This window comes from Mobula birostris, chromosome 2, assembly GCF_030028105.1.
Source record: "Mobula birostris isolate sMobBir1 chromosome 2, sMobBir1.hap1, whole genome shotgun sequence".
NCBI lineage: Eukaryota > Metazoa > Chordata > Chondrichthyes > Myliobatiformes > Myliobatidae > Mobula > Mobula birostris.
In genome coordinates this window covers 166,379,160-166,399,905 of record NC_092371.1, presented here as the reverse complement: position 1 = coordinate 166,399,905, position 20,746 = coordinate 166,379,160, and the positions used below count along the sequence as shown (strand labels likewise).

The following is a 20,746-nucleotide window of genomic DNA, read 5'->3' as shown; positions in this document are numbered from 1 at the left end:
GAATAAAGAGTGGACATTTTGAGACCCTTCAGGGAATTGTAGACAGGGTTCATGGAGGGATAAGGGGTTGCTGGTTTGTGTGATGGACTGGGCTGTTGCCTCCCTCAGTGCAAACCCCCACCCCACCATTACCTTGGCTGACAAGCTCTTGGAGCTCCCTTAACAGGGATAGATGACAGGGTACGGGGTCAGTGGTGTCATTTGATACCAAGGCCCCAGCACGCCATACGCATATCCTATATCTGTCTTTCGGTCTTGTATAACGTTCTGGAGAAACTCAGCAGATCACGCAGCATCTATGGACAGGAATAAAGAGTCAACATTTCAGGCCGAGGCCCTTCAGGGCCTGTTTAGAAGTGAATTAAGGCTGGTCAATTGCATTTCACTAGGATTGTCCTTCATATGACAGAGAAAATCAAAGCTTTTCCTTTTTATCTTCTCTGGCATTTGGAGAGCAATCCTAGTTTAGTCTCTTCACACACCTGAGATTCTCCTCTGCAGGCTTGTATGATATCTGGTGTTGCAGTTCTGTGGTGAGAGTTGTCTTGCTCCATTCTATTCCCCTGCAGATGGTAGTGAGTATTGCAGAGGACCTGTTGCGCACAGCATCGCAGAACAGTCGCTTGTCACTGCAACGCACACAAGCTGGATGGCTTCTTCTGGGAGCATTGATGAGCCTAGGTTTGTATGTAGCATGTGTTAACCTTTGGTATTAGTACTTACCAGTTATTTTTTTCACGTTATTGATCTGTCCTCTTATTGGAAAAATCTTAATGGTGAACAATGACTTTCCCAGCCTTTGTTCTTTTCTGCAAAATGTTGACTTGAAAGTTAGCAGCTTTGGGTAAGTGCAGTGCAGTCGGGTTTAACATCGCACTGTCATGTCTCCATCCTACAGGTGTTTTCCGCTCTCCAGAGCATAGAACTTATTTATTTTATTTTTAGTTAGGGATACAGCATGGTAAAAGGCCCTTCTGGTCCAATGAACCCACACTGCCCAATTACACTCATGGGACCAATTAACCTACCAACCCCGGATGTCTTTGGGATGTGTGAAGAAACCAGAACATCTGGAGGAAACCCACATAGCCAAAGGGAGAACTTCTTGGAAACGGGTGGAATTGGATGTTGTTTGGCTGGCATTGTAATAGCATTTCACTAACCACCACACTATCATACTGTCCAATCATCCCTGTGCCAGCCTCAGATGAGCACTGTGCAAGGATCAGAATCAACTTTATTTGCAATATGCATTTATATGTATTAGGAATTTGCTGTGGTGTGTTGGCACAACATGCAACAAAAAACAACAACATTCAATAATTATAAGAATAAAGTATATAAAAATAAAGTTTGAAGTACAATTATGGACTGTCAACCTACTGGAAATGAGTTGAGACTGGTCAATTTCATTTTACAAAACTACCCTGGCATCCAGCATTCTGGGTCAATAGATAAAATGTTTCATCGGCTGCATCACTCATTGCTCCTTACTCACCCCCCCCCCCCAGCCCACAAGAGAAATGTTTAATTCCTCATAACTGTGGAAAAGGTTTGTTATCCTAAGTGCAGGTGCATTCACAATGCAGGGTTTGCAGCATAAATATCTTCTCAGGGGAAAGTAGAGCTTGTGAAGCACCGGGGAGCGCTGCCACAAACAAACGGTATCCATCAGCAAGGACCCCCACCATCCAGGCCATGCTGTCTTCTTACTACCACCATTGGGCAGGAAATACAGAAGCCTTTTGCTCCTACACCACTAGATTTAAGAACATTTATTGCCCTTAAGCCATCAGGCTCCTGAACCAGTGTGAATAACCTTAATGCTGAACTGATTCCACAACCTATGGACTTGTTATTAAGGATTCTCCAACTCTTGTTCTCAGTATTATTTATTTGTTATATTTGCACAGTTTGGTTTCTTTTGTACCTTGTTTGTCAGCCTTTGTGTGCAGATTTTCATTGATTCTATTGTATTTCTTTGTTCTACTGTGAATGGCTGCAAGAAAATAAACCTCAAGGTGGTATGTGGTGACATAAATACTTCGATAATAAATTTACTGTGAACATTGATTTGCTCTTCCAGTAGCCTAGACTGACCTGCTCAGGAACTTGGCTTGATTACCACACTGAATGTCAGGGACTTAACTGGGTCTCAAGTCCTATTTGAAAATCGATAGGATATGGTCTAAGGTTGTATTTGAAGGTCTTCAGTGATGAATAGGTAATATTGATTCATAGTAATTCAGAAGTCTAAGAACTTTTAATCTGTGAATTTTGCAGAAAAGGTTCAGCAACTTAACTCTCTGAATCGTTTGGGGTGTAGGCCTGAGGATATTGAGCTAGGAACTTGAGTAGATTAATGTTCATTACTGTCTGGTTGTATGCTGCACTGTCAAGCTGAAGTGGCATTTTTAACCTTTTCTAGGTCCTTCAGTGGTTCGATATCATCTCCCCAAGATGCTGCTGCTGTGGCGCAATGTTTTTCCACGTTCCCTGAAAGAGCTCGAGGCTGAGAAGGCTCGAGGGGATTCCTTTACATGGCAAGTGACCCTGGAGGGCCGAGCTGGTGCTTTGTGTGGTAAGCTCTACCTTCAAACAAAATAGAGCTCTTCCTGAAAAGACAAAGTTAATGTAAAAAGCATGTAGCTCCCAATTAATTTTTAAGGAAATGTATTTTAGTGACAATATTATTGAGGAATTTCACTTCCTTCCCTAGATTCCTTTACTGATTGAATTATTTAGTAACTTCCATGTCTCTTAAAAGGTAGTTTAAATAAAGCACTTTACAATGAGTGAAGTACGTTATTCGATTCATGTACCCTTGGAAATGTGCCATTCTGGATAACATAACAGCAGTAATGAAGTGAATGATCTTTTTTTTAAGGTAGTGATGGATGAGGGGAAGTTAAACTTCTTTCAAGGTTATGAGTGTCCTAAACTCAGAAGGCATTGTGTAGAACCTAAAAATATTAACGCAGGCCATTCGGCCTAGCTCCTGTAAACCATAAGGTCATAAGACAAGGAGCAGAATTAGGTCATTTGGCCCATCAAGTTTGCTCCACCATTCGATCATGGCTGATTTATTATCTTTCTCAACCCCATCCTTCTGTTTTCACCCCATAACCTTCGACACCTTTACGAATCAACCATTATCAAGTGGTGGAGAAGACTCGATGGACTGAATGACCTAATTCTGTCTTATGTGTCTTCAGTGCTGGGCAGGGAGGTGTTGAGGTGTGTGTGTGTAGTGTACAAAAGCAGTGAATTTGTCTTTATAAACCTTGCTCTTTCTACGCAGCCATGAGGAGTTTTGTTGCCCACTGTCCTGAACTTCTCACCGATGATGTGATTCGCAGAATAATGACTCCGATTGAATGTGCCATGCTGATGTTGTCTCAGTGAGTACTTCTTCGTGAATGTTTGGGATAAATCTTAGTACAACTAAACATATTTAAATTAAACTACTAATTTATATTTGTGTGATTTCCCTGATGTGGAAACATTTTAGAAGCTAATTCAGGATGTAAAGAAGCAGATCTGGCAAATGAGATGGATTTGAAGGTAAACATGAAATATTGCAGATGCTGGAAGTCCAGAATAACACACACAAAATACTGGAGGAACTTGTCTATAGGGAAGAACAAAGAATCAATGTTTTTCAAGTCAGGTTGCAATGAAGGGTGTTGACTCAAAATATTGACTGTTTATTCCTCTCCATAGATGCTGCCTGAGCTGCTGAGTTCATGCAGCATTTTGTGTAGGTTTGAAGGTGTAGTGAAGGAATTCCACTGCCTACAGCAAATTTTACCACATGTAGTATTGAGACAGACTTAGTTAATCCATCAATGAAGATATCCAATACTAATCAAATGATCGAATTCAATGATAATTGGAGAAGCTTAACCTGACCCAACATTGTTAATTTTGAGAATGCTATCCCGAATAGGATGAGGCAGATATTTGATTGCAAATGGTTCTAGACTTCATAATCCTACAATCAAAGGATAATATTCAAAGGCGACTTGGGTTAATGCACAATCAGTATGTTTTTTCCAAGGGGTAAGAAATCTTTTAGTTAAACAAAATAATTATGATCAACAAAGAAGAGGGAAAAGGTAAAATATTAAAATTAAAGTTCAAAGTAAATTTATTAAAGTACATATGTATCACCATATATTATCTTGCAGGCATTGACAGGAAAATAAATACAATAAAATTTATGGAAAAATAACTACACAGGAAGACTGACAAACAACAAATCTGCAAAAGATAAACTGCAAATAATAAATAATACTGAGAATACAAGTTGTAGAAAGTGAGTCTGTAGGCTGTGGAATGAGTTTAGAGTTGTGATGAGTGAAATTATCCACGCTGGCTCATGACCTTGATGGTTGGAGGGTAAAGGAATGAATATATGGAAGTACAAAGAATATTGTAGGATCAAAGGCTGATAGAGACAGCATACAAAGGCTAAAATGTAAGATTTTGCAAACAGAGATTATTGAAAGATATTTGTAAGAGACAGCAAGATTAATACTTCAAGATCTTACCAGAAAAGAAATGGCGGGCCACAGCTCAGCCACTGTATTACTGACATTCCTTCCATCACAAGGTCTGAGACTACGACTGAAGGAAATGGATTTGACAATAAGGATGTAAAGTTTCTGAAGTCAACTTGCAATCTACTGGCCAGATGGTTATTGATGATGGCCATTATTTTTCACAGTACTCATTCAATTCTGAGTTAATTTCTGGCCCAGCCCAAGGTAAAGCTGAAGGTCAATATATGAACGTGATTGGATTTATAGTCATTCATTGGATCTAAAAAAATATGTGAGATCGTGTAGGGCTCAGTGGAACCAAATCCCTTTGTTTAACCACAAGCTCTTTCTTCCCCAGCATCCCATCAGTCATAAAGGCTTATGGAGCTCAGCTAAAGGCAAGTGCAGCAATGGTGCATTTACGACTCTATGATATTCTGGCTCTACTGCCTCCAAAGACCTATGAAGGTAATCATGGAGTGGTGCTCTCCTTTTCAAAGCTATTATTTTACATGTCTATATGAATATAGCTTCACATGAATTGAAATTAATTGGAGAGCCCATTGAAATGGACTATTTGATCTAACTGATAAATGCAGGGGTTTGTACTCACCTCACTTTCCCTTGACTCCTACCCTTTCAGCATACTCTTCTCACTGGATAGACGATGGTGACCAATAAGTCTCATTAGGAAAGAAAATGTTGAAAACAATCAACAGTATAGACAGCATCTGTGACTACAGAAACAGAAATAACTCTTCAGACCCAATGCCAAAACTGAGAAAGATAAAAATGGTCATTTTAACTGCAGAGGAGATGGCAGGAGGGATGCATCACTTGTATTTATCTGAATTCCCCTTAAATATTTCTATGGTGTCCTTCTTAACCATTCTCCTTAACTCTTAGTGCCTATGGTGCCAAGTTCTAAATATTCAGCAAGTCAGGCAACATCTCTGGAAAGAGGAACAGAGTTAAAAGATAATTTTAGAGATGCCTTTAAGCTGCGGAGAAGGCAGTGGGATGAATCGAAAGGATGAGGAGAATATCTGCAATAGGTCAGATTTAAAGTGGCAGTCACCTCAGAAGTTCATGGTTGCTTCTGCCAATAGTCCATAAATCAATCACTCAACCTGCGTATGGTTTCTTGAATCTAACAAAGACAACATAATGAGCAGCAACTGCAGTTCATGAGAATGAAGAAGTGACAATGAATTTCTGCTTCACTTTAGAACGTTGAAAAACTGAAAAGAGACAAGTGTTGCATCCCCATCAAGTCTGGTTGCCTGGCTAATTCTCTCACTCGAGCTGGCCGTGGCTAACTACACTATTACATGCCTTCTGTCCTTGATACTAAATTCTTCAACTTTACTTAACTCTTAGTGCCTATGTTAGAATCCACCATTTCTGCCAGTCAACCATCAGTGATTTTTGGCTCAATGTTTCTCTCCATTAATACAGCCTGACCTTCAGTGCATGATCCAGAGCCTGCGTATTAGCTGCACATATAATCTGCCTCTAACTGGTACAGTAACACATTTGACCTAGTTTCATTCTCTCACAGAGATTCCTTTTGTCCTATCCATCCCTCCTGCCATCTTCTCTGCAGTTTAAAATTACCAGTTTTATCTTTCCCAGTTCTGGCAAAGGGTCTAGAACTTGACGTGTTTCTGTATTCACAGATGCTATCTATACTGTTGAGCTTTACTGAGCATTTTGGTTTCTAATGTGATTTATTGGTCACTGTCATCTCTCTTAAGGTGTTTGGTTTTGAATTCCCTCACAAAAGGAAAATCTTGATTACATCTGCAGTTGTCAGATCCCTTTTTATTAATACTTTGGTGAGCTTAGCCTTCTCTTTATATTTAATGAAGAATAGGGGCTGCTCTTGTTTAATCCTTCTGACAGGTCGAATTCTCAATTGAGGGACCATCCAGTGAGTCCATTTTGGTGTGCTTGCTTTTGTATCCCTTTCACAACATGGAGACTTGGACTGTATTGAACTAACTAAACCACAGAGTCGCTGCAGTACAAAAGGCTATTCAGCCCACTAAACCTATGTCAGTACCATGTAGAACTTGCTATTAGACCCTGCCACTAACCACAGCCACAACTTGCTCTTGCCCACACTGCCCCAGTATACATGGATCCCGGAGCAGCCTCTACAGCCTCTGAGAACCCAACAATAGATAACCCTGTAGGAGAACATCATACTTGATTGGAGTGATCGTATTACTACCACATTGCAGAATGATCTGTTCAGTCCTATTGCTCCATTGTTTCCCCAAGCGCCTGCATATTTGTATTACCTTCAAATGTTTATCTGATTTAATTTTGAAAGGTACAAATGAATTTGCATCCACAACAATGCTTGAATGTTCCATCAGTTAATCTTTCTCTAGTCAGGTTTGATAATTGATCCATTTTCTGTGCACTCTGGAAGTTAGCTAACCATATTTTTGCAAAGCTGTTCTTCCTGCAGTAGCCATTCAATGCAATGGCTTTAAATGTTAACTATAGTTTTAGTTTGATTGTGCTAAGTACTTAATGATGACTGAATCAAGAGACTTTGACCTGGCTACATGCACAGCAGCACAAGTAATTATATCGAGGTACTGTAAGGTTCTATGGTAGCCTAGAGAATAGCATGACACTATACAGCTCAGGGTGTCGATTCTGACATCATCTGTAAGGAGTTTGTACGTTCCTCTCTGTGAACTTGGGGGTTTCCTCCAGGTGCTCCGGTTCCTCCCTCAGTCCAAGGAGTTAGTAGGTTAATTGGTAATCATAAATTGTGTGGTGATTAGGCAAGGGTTGCTGGACAGCGCAGCTCATTGGCTGGAAGGGTCTGTTCCGTGCTGTATCACTGAATGAATAAATTAACTGGATAGATCAAAGTTCAAAGTAAATTTATTATCAAAGTATGTATATACTACCCTGAGATTTATTTTATTGCAGGCATTCACAGTAAATACAAAGAAACACAATATAATTAATGAAAAGCTGCACACAAGCAAAGACGGACAATGAACCAATGTGCAAAAAGTCCTACAGGACATCGTAAGATTGCTAGTTCATTTAGACAGTTCAGAAGTGTTTCTTAAAAGGAAATTACAGGCTACGGATTGCAGAGGTAACAGTTCAGAAATATATCCAGAGGTTTTGTGAGCTGCCCTGCAAAATGTTGCCTTCTATCACCAGGCCGTCATAGAAATAATCATTGTAAGATTTATTGATGGAACACACCAACATGGTGCTGGCACAACATGGTGATACTTTGCAGACAGCTAAAAAAAACTATTAACTATTCTATTAAATATACATTTTTTGGACTATGTTCACTGCAATCCGCAGCTTGTAATTTCCCTTTGGGAGATCATGCCTTTGAACAGTCTAAGACCTAGTATTTTTATGGTATCCTGAAGGATTTAGTGAACTGGACTCATGAGAATGCAGATGTGGCTGCAGCATCCATCACTGGAGCAGACTTCAGGCTGGGTTGAAGCAGCGGGGCCTTGGGCCTGAGAAATGATCCAACATTTAGCCAATTTAAGTGCAAAGTCAGATTTAAAAGATGAAGTCGTTGAGGCCAAGGGAGAAGGAGGAACCAATCTTCAGTTTTACTTAGCTCAGCGCTGAACTGACTCTATAGCTGTGGCCTGTAGCCATCATGTTCTTGGACTGGCTGCAGCGCTGTGGACTCACTTTCGGGGACTCTGTGGCTTATGATCTCTGTGTTATTTGTTTACCTTTTTATTGTTCGCACATTTTGTTCTTTTTTTCACACATTTGATATTTGACAGTCTTTGAGTGTGGTTTTTCAGAATTCTATTGTGTTTCTTAGTTTTGTGGCTGCTTGCAAGAAGATGAATCGCAAGATTGTATATGGTATACATACTTTAATAATAAATGTACTTTGACTTTGGTATAATATGCTGTGGAGAATCATAGGTAATTTTTACCACTCAATTGTAATTCCTCTTAGGAAGCTTCAATGCTCTGCTTAGAGAACTGGTTGCAGAATTTACATTGACTGACAATTCCGCCAACACCACCACCTCACTACTACGCTCGCTTTGTCACTACGATGACAGTGTCCTCCTTGGTTCCTGGCTTCAAGAAACTGACCATAAATCCATTGAGGATCAGGTGAGTTGTGTGGGGGTGGTGTGTGTTAGAAACTGGTTCACCAAAACATGCTCTTGCTTGCTGACAGAGCTTGTCAGAACTCCTGATAAAATTAACAAATAGCAATTGTAGAAATTTGGCTAGATAGAACATCTTTTGGGAAGGCAAACTTTCTGAAGCATCCTTATTAATTTTGGGACATCTGAAAGCAAATATCAAAGCACCTCTTGGAAGCATAGTGACTGTTGTAAATGAATTCTTTTGACTACAGAACAAAAAAAAAAATCAGCCAAGTTCTATACAGCCAAAGATCCTACAGGTAGCCATGTGCTTGGTTGTCAAATCTATATAAGTAGATTACATAGCAGCACACACAAAATGCTGGAGGAACTCAGTAGATGAGGCAGCATCTATGGAGAGGAATAAATGGTCAATATTTTGGGCTGAGACCCTTTATCAGATTACATCCACGTGTTTAAAGGATACATGTGGGAGTGTTAACAGCTTTGTCATATTAGTACTCAATCCAGCCTTAAAAGGTGAGCCTTTGGGAGAGTATCAGCCAGAGCTTGACTGTGTTAGCTAGAGACATTTTCCCTCCACAGCTTTTGCTCCCACTCTGGTGCTCCCCGTGTTGCCTCCTGTATTTCAATGAGACCCCATATCGATTGGGAGACCGCTTCGTAGAGCACCTTCGCTCTGTCTGCCACAAAAAGCAGGGTTTCCTGGTGGCCACCTATTTTAATGCTACTTCCCATTCCCGTTCTGACATGCCATCATGTCAGTTCATGGTCTCCTTTGCTGCTGTGATGTGGCCACGCACAGGTTGGAGGAGCAACACCTTATATTCCATCTGGGTAGCCTCCCTCCAACTTAATGGCATGAATATCAATTTCTTGAACTTCTGGAAATTGCACCCCTCCTCCTCACCATTCCTCATTCCTGTTTCCCTCTCTCATCTTATCTCCTTTACCTGCCCATCACTTCCCCTCTGGTGCTCCTCCCCCTTCCCTTTCCTCCATGGTCTTCTGACTGCTCCTATCAGTTTCCCCCATCTCCAGCCCTTTATCTCTTTCACCATCGACTTCCCAGTTCTTTATTTCATCTCCCCGCCCCTGCGGGTTTCACCTATCACCTTGTACTTATTCCTCCCCTCCCCCCACCTTCTTAGTCTGACTCTTTACCCCTTCTTTTCCAGTCCTGATGAAGGCCTGAAATGTCAACTGTTTACTCTTTCCATAAATACTGCCTGGCCTGCTGAGTTCCTTTAGCATCTTGTGTGTGTTTCTTTGGATTTTCAGTATCTGCAGATTTTTCTCATGTTCGTGAGCTGAAGTTCATTCTCTGTGAGGTAGGGGTTAGTTCACCAAACACCAGTACCACCCAAATCAGCAGGTTTGATGACAGTGTTGGGCTAGGTCCTCAATGAGTGTTTAGAAGAGGAAGGATAGAGTAAGTAAGCTGCGAAATTTAGATTGACAAAGTTGTAGTAATAAATCGGTCTAAAGAAGAAGGAGTCCAGGTAGATTATGCACTCTGAAGACAAGAGTTAATATTCTGGTCAAAGAAATGGGCAGCGAGATGTGATGGTAGAAAGGACTAAATATCAAGCTGGGCTCAGAGCTTATGGAGTTGGGAATGTTAGAGACTAAGCTGAGGCCTCTGTTGGGACCAGGGTGGGGAATCTTGGAAGAGTGAAGACTGAAGGAGAAATGAGAATGGAGGAAAGTAAAGTGTTACGTGTCCACAGTTTGGTTTTCCTGGGAGTCCATAGTTTCGTTTACTGTGGGCATCACGTGTTCCCAGATTTGTTTTACTGAGGGTCCACAGTTTTGTTTCTGTGAGCGTTACCTTATGACATATGCCGACGGTATAAAAGAAATGTGGGCACAGTGCTGAGAAGGAGTCGAAGGAAAGAGAGAGAGTGAAGATTGCAGGCTTCAAAGTATCCGGGAACAGCTTATGATCGAGAAGGGTAAATTCTATTGCTTACAAAGGATTGGGTTAATCAGCGGCACTCTGTGCATTGTGGAGACGTGTCTGTCCTTTGTGTGATCCATGGGTGTGGATTTCGTGGCAGTCACTTGGTGAAATCACTCTTCGTGGACTTCGGAACAGTATCCCTCGGCTGGGATCTTCGGTAACCGTTCGTTCGCTAGCCGTGGAATCTGTGGAATTTATCGTGATCGCCTCGTCGCTGCACTGTGAATCCACAAGTCTCTCCTCTCACCTATTTCGTGAATTTCTGGAACTCTCTGAACTGCCACTTTAAGACTGTGCCTGAGTAAGATTTGTTGAGAACGGATTTCTATATTTTTGAGTAGATGTAAATAAATATAATGGTTTTAATATTAATACCCGACTCAATTTGTTATCTCCTGCTGCTGGTACGTTACAAAGTCATAACAAAAGACAGTTGCAGGCCTAGAGGAGTAATAGAATTTGAGAGCTTTTGAAGTTTGCAGACTTTGATGTCTAAAGGTAAGGATAAGGTCTCGAAAGTCATAAAGGAGGATTTTGGGCTGCAGATCAGGGCATAGTTGAGATTATTAGTTTGTTAATGGTGATAAAATATAGGCTGGCACTTTCAGTGGTATAGTACACTCGGGGAACACTGCATTATTGGGGGTGCTGTTTTTTGAATGAATCTGTCTGAGGTCCCATCTGCTCTCGAATGGATTTAAACATGTCTGGGAGAACTGACACACACAAGATGCTGCAGGAACTCAGCATCGATGGAAATGAATAAACTGTCAACGTTTTGTGTCAAGACCTTTCATCAGGACTGGAAATGAAGGGGAAAGATGCCAAAATATGAAGGTGACAGAGGGGAAGGAGTACAAGCTAAAAGCCAAGTGGGTGGAGTAGGGGTGAAGTAAGAAGCTGAGAGGTGACAGTTGGAAAAGCTGGAGAAGAAGGAATCTGACAGGAGAGGAGAGTGAACCATGGGAAAATGGGGAGGTGATAGACAGGTGAGAAGATATAAGAGGGAGGGAGAGTGGAGAAATGAAGCGGTGGGGGGGAGAGTTACTGGAAATTGGAGAAAATGAATGTTCCTGCCATCAGATTGGAGACTACTGGACAAAATATGAGGTGTTGCTGCTCCAACCCGGCTGAGAATGGCCTCATTGTGGCAGAAAAGGAGGCTATGGACTGAAATGTTGGAATGGGCATGGGGATTGGAATTGAAATGGTTGGCCACTGGGAATTCCTGCTTTTTGTGGACAGAGCGAAGGTGCTTGACAGAGGTCCCCCAATCTACATCAGGTCTTACCAGTGTAGAGGAGGCCACATTGGAAGCACTGGATACAGTTGACGACCCACAATATTTACACAAGTAACATGTTTCCTCACCTTGAAGAACTGTTTGGGGTCCTGAATGGGGGTAAATAGGTGGGTGTAGCACATCTGCTGCTCGGAGGGATAAGTGCCAGGAGGGACAAATGGAGTGATTGCTGCGAAAGTGGTAAAGGTAAAGATGTGTTTTGTGGTAGGGTCCCATTGAAGATGGCGGGAGTTGCAAAGAATAACGGGTTGAATGTGGAGGCTTATGGAGTGAAAGTAGGTGAGGACAAGGAACTCTATCTCTGTTAAGGAGACAGAAAGATGGGGTGAGGATGGATGTCCAGGGAATGGAGGAGATGTGTGTGAGGACAGCATCAATGGTGGAAGAAGGGAACCCCTGTCCTTTGAAGAAGGAGGGCATCTCTGATGTCCTGGAAAGGAAAGACTCATCCTGGGAACAGATGCGATGGAGACATGGGTAAAGCCCTCCCCACCATTGAGCACATTTATGTGGAGTGCTGTCACAGAAAAGCAGCTCCCATCATCAAGGACCCTCGCCCTCCAGGCTATGCTCTCTTCTCGCTGCTGCCATTAGGAGGGAGGTACCAGAGCCTCAAGACCTACACCACCAGGTTCAGGAACAATTATTACCCCATTAGGCTCTTGAACAAGAGGGGTAACTTCACTGAACTGTCCCCACAACCTGTGGACTCACTTTCAAGGACTCATCATTTCATGTTGTCAATACTTACTGCTTATTTATTATTATTGTTGTTATTATTAATCTTTTTGTTTGCAATAGCCATATAATACAATGGCTTTGAATTTTAACATTGCTGTTTGTCCATCCTGTTTGGTGCAGTCTTTCACTAGTTCTATCGTGTTTCTTTGTACCTACTGTGAATGCTCACAAGAAAATGAATCTAAAGGTTGGAAGTGGTGACGTATATGTACTTGGATTATAAATTTACTTTGAACGAAGGAACTGAGAAAAGGGAATGGCATCTTTATAGGAGACAGGGTGAGAAGAGGTATAGTTAAGACAGCCGTGGGAATTGGTAGGTTTATAAAAGGTATTGGTAGACAATTTGTCCCCAGAGATGGAGACAGAGAGATCGAGGAAGAGAAGAGACGTGTCAGAATTGGACCAAGTGAATTTAAGGGCAGGGTGGAAGTTGCAGGAAAGTTAATGAAGTTGACAAGCTCAGCATGGCTGCATGAAGCAGCGCCAGTGCAGTCATCATTTCTTCCCCTTCCCCCCCTCCCCTTCTTCACTTCCCCACTCTGGCATTCCTCTTGCCTCTTCTCACTAACCTATCATCTCTCCCTGGTGCTTTTCCTCCGTTCTTCCATGGTTCACTCTCCTCTCCTATCAATTCCTTTATCAGCCCTTTACCTTTTCTAGCTATAACCTCCCAACTTCTTACGTAATCTCTACCTCCCACCCACCTGGCTTCACCTTCTGGCATGTACTTTTTCCCCTCTCCCCACCCCCTTATTCTGGAATCTTTCCCCCTTCCTTTCCAGTTCTGATGAAGGGCCTTGGCCTGAAATAGAGGCTGTTTATTTATTTCCATTGATGCTGCCTGACCTGTTAGTTCCTCCAGCAGTTTGTGTGTTGCACTGGATTTCCAGCATCTGCAGAATCTCTTCTGTTTGGAAGAACTGAAGTGTTTCCCTCAGTATCCAAGCCTCTTCAAATGAAACAGGAAACAGGCACTTGGCCAAACTGCTTCATGTTAATCAAGACATCGTCTAAGCTAGACCCATTTGGTGGCTTGGTGTAAAGCTGGCTGGGCAGCATTTGAAGAGAAAGAAACAGATTAAATGTTTCAAGGGATGCACTTTCCTAATAGAACTTTTTCAATTGGATAGAGAATAGCTAACAGAAATCTCCTTGGATTTTCCTTCTTAGCTCCAACCAAACAGTGCATCTGGAAGTGGGGCCTTGGAGCATGACCCATCCTCAATCTACCTGCGTATCCCTGTAGGCGAAGCTGTGCCTGGTCCTCTGCCCCTTGGTGTGTCGGTCATTGATGCCTCCGTGGCTCTCTTTGGTGTGGTGTTCCCACATGTATCTTTCAAACATAGGTAAGTGCTCGATTTCATCCTTTGTGGGACTGCGTGTTTAGTACCCGTGGAGACTGGAGCACAGAGGGTTATCCTTGGATAAATTTTTCTCCGTCCATTAATTTTCCATGTTTGAGAATTGCAAACTGCAAATGAACACCAGCCTTGATCGTTTTGTATACTGATCTTCATGTAGAGAGGTTCACCAAGTATAACTGCTTTTACTGAAAAAGCTATTCCTCCCAAACACACCAACCATATTCAGCACAGGCGGCCTCCAGAATCAGTCAACTAATTGTGGCAGTACCATAAGCGTCAATGAATTAACAGGACCATAAGACATAAGCCATTTGGAGCGTTGAGACTGCTTCACCAGTCCATCATTGCTGATTTATTATCCTTCTCAACCCCTACAGCTTTCTCCCCGGATCTTTTGACACCCTTACCAATTAATAACCTGTTGACCTCCACTAATGCCAACAATATTATAACAAGAACCGTGCTGATCTCTGACTATTCGTTCATGCCCCTGTAATCGACAATGTAGGAGCAGCTTTCTTTTTCTCTCATATGTTGCCATGAAAGGCCTTTTCTTTTGCACTTTTTTTTAAAATCCTAGTTATTAATGGGGATTTGATTCAAGTACCCAGACCTTGAGCTGCTTTAGTTTGGCAGTGTGCAAGGTATGGCAAATTTGCAAGTTTTGTGTCTCCATTGTACAAAATCTAATCAGTTCTCAGTCCAAGCACTCTGGAGAGTTCTTTGGAGCGTAGAAGGTTGAGAGGGGACTTGATAGAGGTGTTTAAAATTATGAGGGGGATTGATAGAGTTGATATGGATAGGCTTTTTCCATTGAGAGTGGGTTAGATTTAAACAAGAGGACATGAGTTGAGAGTTAAAGGGCAAAAGTTTAGGGGTAACATGAGGGGAAATTTTTTTACTTAGAGAGTGGTAGCTGTGTGGAACGAGCTTCCAGCAGAAGTGGTTGAGGCAGGTTTGATGTTAATGTTTAAAGTTAAATTGGATAGATATATGGACAGGAAAGGAATGGAGGGTTATGGACCGAGTGCAGGTCGGTGGGACTAGGTGAGAGTAGGAGTTCGGCACGGACTAGAAGGACCGAGATGGCCTGTTTCCGTGCTGTAATTGTTATATGGTTATATATGGAGAGTGCTGAGGCCGATATTTCATTCCGTGATGATTTTTATTGTGCTCAATACATAGTGAGCAAATTGTGTAAAGCATGCACTCATACTGTAAAGACACAAGATTCTGCAGATGCTGGAAATCCAGAGCAACACACACACAGTGCTGGAGGAACTCAGCAAGTCAGGCAGCATCTATGGAGAGAAATAACGAGTCGATGCTTCGGGCCAAGGCCCTTCCTGAGGACTAAGTACGTGTGTCTGCCTGAGGTGATGCATATAATATAGTGAAGAAAATTATCTTTTAAGATTAGCTTTATTTGTCACATGTACATCAAAGCATACAGTGAACTGCATTATTTGCTTCAATCAAATCAGAGAGGAACGTGCCAAGCTGCCTGCAAGTATCGCCATGCTCTCTGCACACTAAGCCTCACCTGTATGTCCTTGGAATGAGTGAGGAAACTGGAGCTTAGTGCTTTCATGAATAGTTGGTCTGTTGGTGTACTATTATTGTCACATGTACAGAGGTACAGTGGAAAATCTTGTTTTGCAAATCATTTGCGGACAATAAGGTGCAAGGTCATGACGAAGTAGATTGTGAAATTGAGAGACCATTTTATTGTAGTAGGGTGACTGTTAAATAGTCTTATTAACAGTAGGACAGAAACTGTCCTTGAGCCTATTGGTATGCATTTCTTCTGCCTGATGGGAGGGGGTGAAGAGAGAATGTCAGGGGAGTGTGGGACTCTTTGATTATGCTAGATGCTTTACTGAGACAGTAAGAAGTGTAGACTGAGCCCATGGAGGGGAGCCTGGTCTCTATGATGTGTTGAGCTGTGTCCACAACTCATTGTCTATTTGCAGAGATTGTGCTATGTCCTAGCGTTAGTCCCAGTCATGTTTGCCATAATAAATAAGACTTTCTGAGCAATAAAGCCACTGTTTTATTCCTGATGAAGGATTTCAGCCTGAAACATTGATTGTTTATTCCTCTCCATAGATGCTGCCTGACCTGCTGAGTTCCTCCTGCATTTTGTGTGTGCTGCTCTGGTGTAGCGGTTACTTGAACGCAAACCGAAACCGCTCAGAGACTGAGTACAGGGGGTTGACACTGTATGACATGCTTCTAAAATAATGAATTTCCAGATCAAAACAAGTATGCTCGATCTTTTATTACAAAACCAGCAAAGAGGAATCATCTTGTAGCAATTTTTTAAAAAAACTAACAAAACTAAAAGTAGTGATGTAACGAAATTAATGTTCCAATTAGCGTAACTAAGCGGTCAAACTAAATTAACATAATCTGAATTAGTGAAGTTAGCGAAATAGAGAAATTAACAGCCAGCAAAAGAAATTGCCCCTCTGTGGCTCATCTTTGGCTCTAACCAGTCTAAACTGACGTAAAGACAAAGCGTGAATACTTAACTATACTCAGTTGCTTCTATCACACCCCGTCCGTGTAACAAAATCCCCATAATAAATGTGCAACACAAAATACAATACAGACCGGCAGAAAATAGATACGTGGCTGCTACATTCCAAGGGGACTTTGCTTTCCAAAGGGGGCACTGCTCTGTGGATCCAGAACTGGCTTGCCCACAAAAGGCAAAGAGTGGTTGTAGATGGGTCATATTCTGCATGGGGGTTGGTGACCAGTGGTGTGCCTCAGGAATCTGTTCTGGGCCCCTTACTCTTGGTTAACTAACATTGGTTAAATAACTGGTAACATTAAGTCTCATCCCAAAGATGCCATTTGATAAGTTGCTCTTTCCATTTGAATAGTGCGCATGCGCCGGTCGTGCATGCAGCCTGTTACAGCCGTTCCGACTTGTATTCTTACTTTTTTAACTTAACGTTTTTTTTGTATTTTTTTTCACGGTAACACGTTGAAGCTGCACGCTCTCTAACATGCTGGTAGAGAGAGTTTTATTTGGGTTTTTAGCACTGGAAATAGATACATTCCGACACGTCTCATTAGCGGGGCAGAAGCATGGTCGCATTGTTTATTCCAGGGACCAGCTGATTGCGCTTATGCCGGCCGGTTTAACGAACAGAGCGACAGACACCCCGGCTGAAATCTGGAGGAAAAGACACAGAGGATGCAGAGGGGGATCTGAAAGGCGAGGAAAGAGGACCGGGTCGAGACAACAGGGACTTACGGAGAAGAGCAGTTCGGTGGGTAATAAAATGGACGAGTTCACAGCGCTAGCCAGGCGTCAGAGAACATTTCGGGAGTGCAATGTTATGTGTCTTACTGGCACGGGGCTGCACGAGGACATACCCGATCAAAACTTTTCCATGGATGGCTTCCAGACCATTCGGGCTGACCAGAAGTGCACTGAGAGCGGTAAGCGTAAAGGAGTTGGGGGCTTACTGTTCTGGTTAACAACGGATGGTGCAATCCGGGTCATATTGTGATCGAGGAACGTGTTTGTAGACTGGATATTGAACTTTTTGCTGTTGGACTCCGGCCATATTCCACCGAGATACAACACTGGGCGACACGGGAGGTCGTTCCTGCCTGTGGCCATCGAACTTTGCAGCTCCTCCCATGGAGGGTCAGACACCCTGAGCCAATAGACTGGTCCTGGACTTATTTTCCACCTGGCATAGTTTGCATCTTGTTGTTTGATTGTTTGTGGTTTTTGTATTGCTATATTTATGCTCTATTCTTGGTTGGTGCGGCTGTAACGAAACCCAATTTCCTTCGGGATCAATAAAGTATATCTATCTATCTATCTAGGCTCCAAATGTTGGATCATTTTGCTGAGTGCATCAAACAGGCAAAAGGTGTTCGTCAACAGGCAGTACAGATTAATATCTTCACTGCTGTGCTTAGTGCACTCAAGGTAGGGTTCTTTTATTGAGTCATTTTGTGATGCAGTGTAATCATTTCATTCTGCCCTGAAAGTGAAGCTGCAGAGGCCATTATAAATTAGTTATTTTTTCTCTTCGTTTTAGGGTTTAGCAGAGAACAAGAGTACCCTGGGCCCCGATGAGGTACGGAAGTCTGCCCTGGCGCTGGTTATGGGGGCTCTTGACAACCCTAATCCAATTTTGCGATGCGCTGCTGGTGAAGCTTTGGGAAGGATGGCCCAAGTGGTCGGAGAGGCCACCTTCATCGCCAGGATGGCACAGCACAGTTTTGACAAGTATGGTCTTGCAGTTGTGACATACAAGCTTCAGTTATTGACGCTCCCACTGCCTCGCCCATTTTGCTCCTCTCCCCTCAAAATCCTATTTGCCATTATTCATTGTTACTATTTTTCCAAAGGAATTTATTGCAAGAAATGGATACTTGCTATGGTGGCATTTGAAGGGGCATAAATCTAAGGTGATGAAGGAAAGTATTTGGGGGTGGGGTATGTCAGAGCTAAGTATTTTTTTACGCAGAATGGTAGGTATGTGCTTGCCCTGCAGTGGTGGTAGTAGAGGCAGGTAAATTAGGGATATTCATGAAAATCTTGGAAGACACATGGATGATAGACAAACGGAGGGCTGTGTGGGAGGGAAGGTTAGATTACAGAGGAGTGGCCTAATTAAAATTTATTAAATTGTGAGAGGATAGATAATCTTTTTCTCAGGGTGAAAAAGTCAAATACCAGCGGGCATAGGTTGAAGGTGAGAGGGGGAGGTTTAAAGGAGATTTACAAGGAAATGTGTTTTTACACAGTAGTAGGTGCCTGGAACACACTGCCAGGAGTTGTGCTAGAAGTAAATACATCGAGCAATGTATTTGAGCAGTCAGGGAACACAGGGATATTGACATGGTGGGCCACCTAACAAGTTTCTTTGTTTTCCCCTTGTACGCCATTTTCAGTCCGCTCAGCGAACCTATCCATATCCATTGCAGATACTTTGTCCTTCTCTCAACTTGCCTTCCTGCCCATTAGGTCTAATTGCCAAACATGAATGCAAAATTATCAATCCCTCTTTCTCAGCCATAGGTTGTAATTAGTTAATGATTGCCCCTGCTATCCTTCTCCTTTGTTTCCTGTTAACTGATCTCTTTCCATTGTATTGCATTACCCTCAATCAAATCAGCCGTTATCTCATGCACCTTTATCAAGTGCCTTTTGAAAATCCAGAAACAGTGATCCATTGTATCCTATGCTAGTTACCACCTCAAAAAAGTTAGATAAACTTATCAAACACAAATTTTATTTTCATGAAGTCATGTTGGCATCCGTTAGTCTTGCGAGACCATGGATCTGCGCCTGGAAAGTCTTCACTCTCCAGGGCACAGGCCTGGGCAAAGTTGTATGGAAGACCAGCAGTTGCCCATGCTGCAAGTCTCCCCTCTCCACAACACCAATGTTGTCCAAGGGAAGGGCATTAGGACCCATACAGCTGGGCACCAGTGTTGTCGCAGAGCAGTGTGTGATTAAGTGCCTTGCTCAAGGACACAACACGCTGCCTCGGCTGGGGCTCGAACTCACGACCTTCAGGTCGCTAGTCAAAATGCCTTAACCACTTGACCACGTGCCCACTGTATATAATTTTATGTAATTGTTACATAATTGTTATAGTTTATAATTTTACATATAATTTTATAATTGCTCTGCCACAACAGCCTTAAATAATGATTCCAGCATTTCTTGACTGCATTTGCAGTTTTGAGTCTATTGAGTGTCCAGAGGAGGTTCATGAGGATGATCCTGGGAATGAAAGGGTTAAATGTATTAGGAGCATTTGATGGCTCTGGGTCTGTACTCTCAGGAAGAATGCAGAGGGATCTGATTGAAACCTGCCAAATATTGGAAGGCCTGGACAGAGTAGGCATGGAGAGGATGTTTCCAACAGTGGGAGAGTCCAGGACTGGAGGGCACAGCTCAGAATACAAGGACATCCCTTCAGAACAGAGAGAAGGAAGAATTTATTTAGCTAGAGGCTGGTGAATCTGTGGAATTCATTGCCATAGATGGCTGTGGAGGCCAAGTCACTTGGTATATTTAAGCAAAGGTTGATAAGTACTTGATTAGTAATAGCATCAAATGTTACAGGAGCAAGGCAGAAGAATGGGGTTGAGAGCGAAAATTAGTCAGCCATGGTGGAGCAGACTCGATGGGCAGAATGACCTAATTCTGCTCCAATGTCTCATGGTCTTTTTATGATCTAGAGAATTTTGGCAGATTTTAACCAATGCCTTCACTTTCAGGAGCCGTCCCTTTTTAGATCTCATTAAGTCCAGAGAGTTTGTCGGCACATAATCTCATCACTCTCTGAACACCTCTTCTTTCGTGAAATTAATATTTAATTTCCTTGCTCTCCTAGATTACCTGTTTTGTATACCTTTTTGTGACTCCTGCTGCAAAGACAGGCATAAAATATTTAAACATCTCTGCCTTTCCCCATCGTTAATCTCCATGTCTTGGGTTTTAAGTGACCAACATTTACATCTTTTATTCTAAGTAGATGTAGAAATGATAGCATATTGGTTAGCATAATACTGTTACGCTAGTGCTGTTACTGTGCCAGAGATGCAGGGTCAATTTTGCTGCTTCCTTTAAGAAGTTTGTATGTTCTCCCCAGGACCATGTGGGTTTCCTCTGGGCAATGATCCCTTTAAGTTTT

General features: G+C 42.3%; 1 protein-coding gene across 2 annotated transcripts in view; it reads left to right on the top strand.

Annotated features, from left to right (window-relative positions):
- Positions 1-20,746, top strand: part of heatr5b (HEAT repeat containing 5B) — a 140,843-nt gene that overhangs the window by 45,935 nt on the left and 74,162 nt on the right. For both annotated transcript variants that reach the window (XM_072251006.1, XM_072251012.1), the window contains exons 11-18: positions 570-681; positions 2,429-2,581; positions 3,302-3,401; positions 4,903-5,012; positions 8,527-8,690; positions 13,870-14,045; positions 17,916-18,021; positions 18,134-18,324. In XM_072251006.1, coding sequence (XP_072107107.1) covers positions 570-681; positions 2,429-2,581; positions 3,302-3,401; positions 4,903-5,012; positions 8,527-8,690; positions 13,870-14,045; positions 17,916-18,021; positions 18,134-18,324 — 1,112 coding nt within the window. The remainder of the gene's footprint in view (positions 1-569; positions 682-2,428; positions 2,582-3,301; positions 3,402-4,902; positions 5,013-8,526; positions 8,691-13,869; positions 14,046-17,915; positions 18,022-18,133; positions 18,325-20,746) is intronic.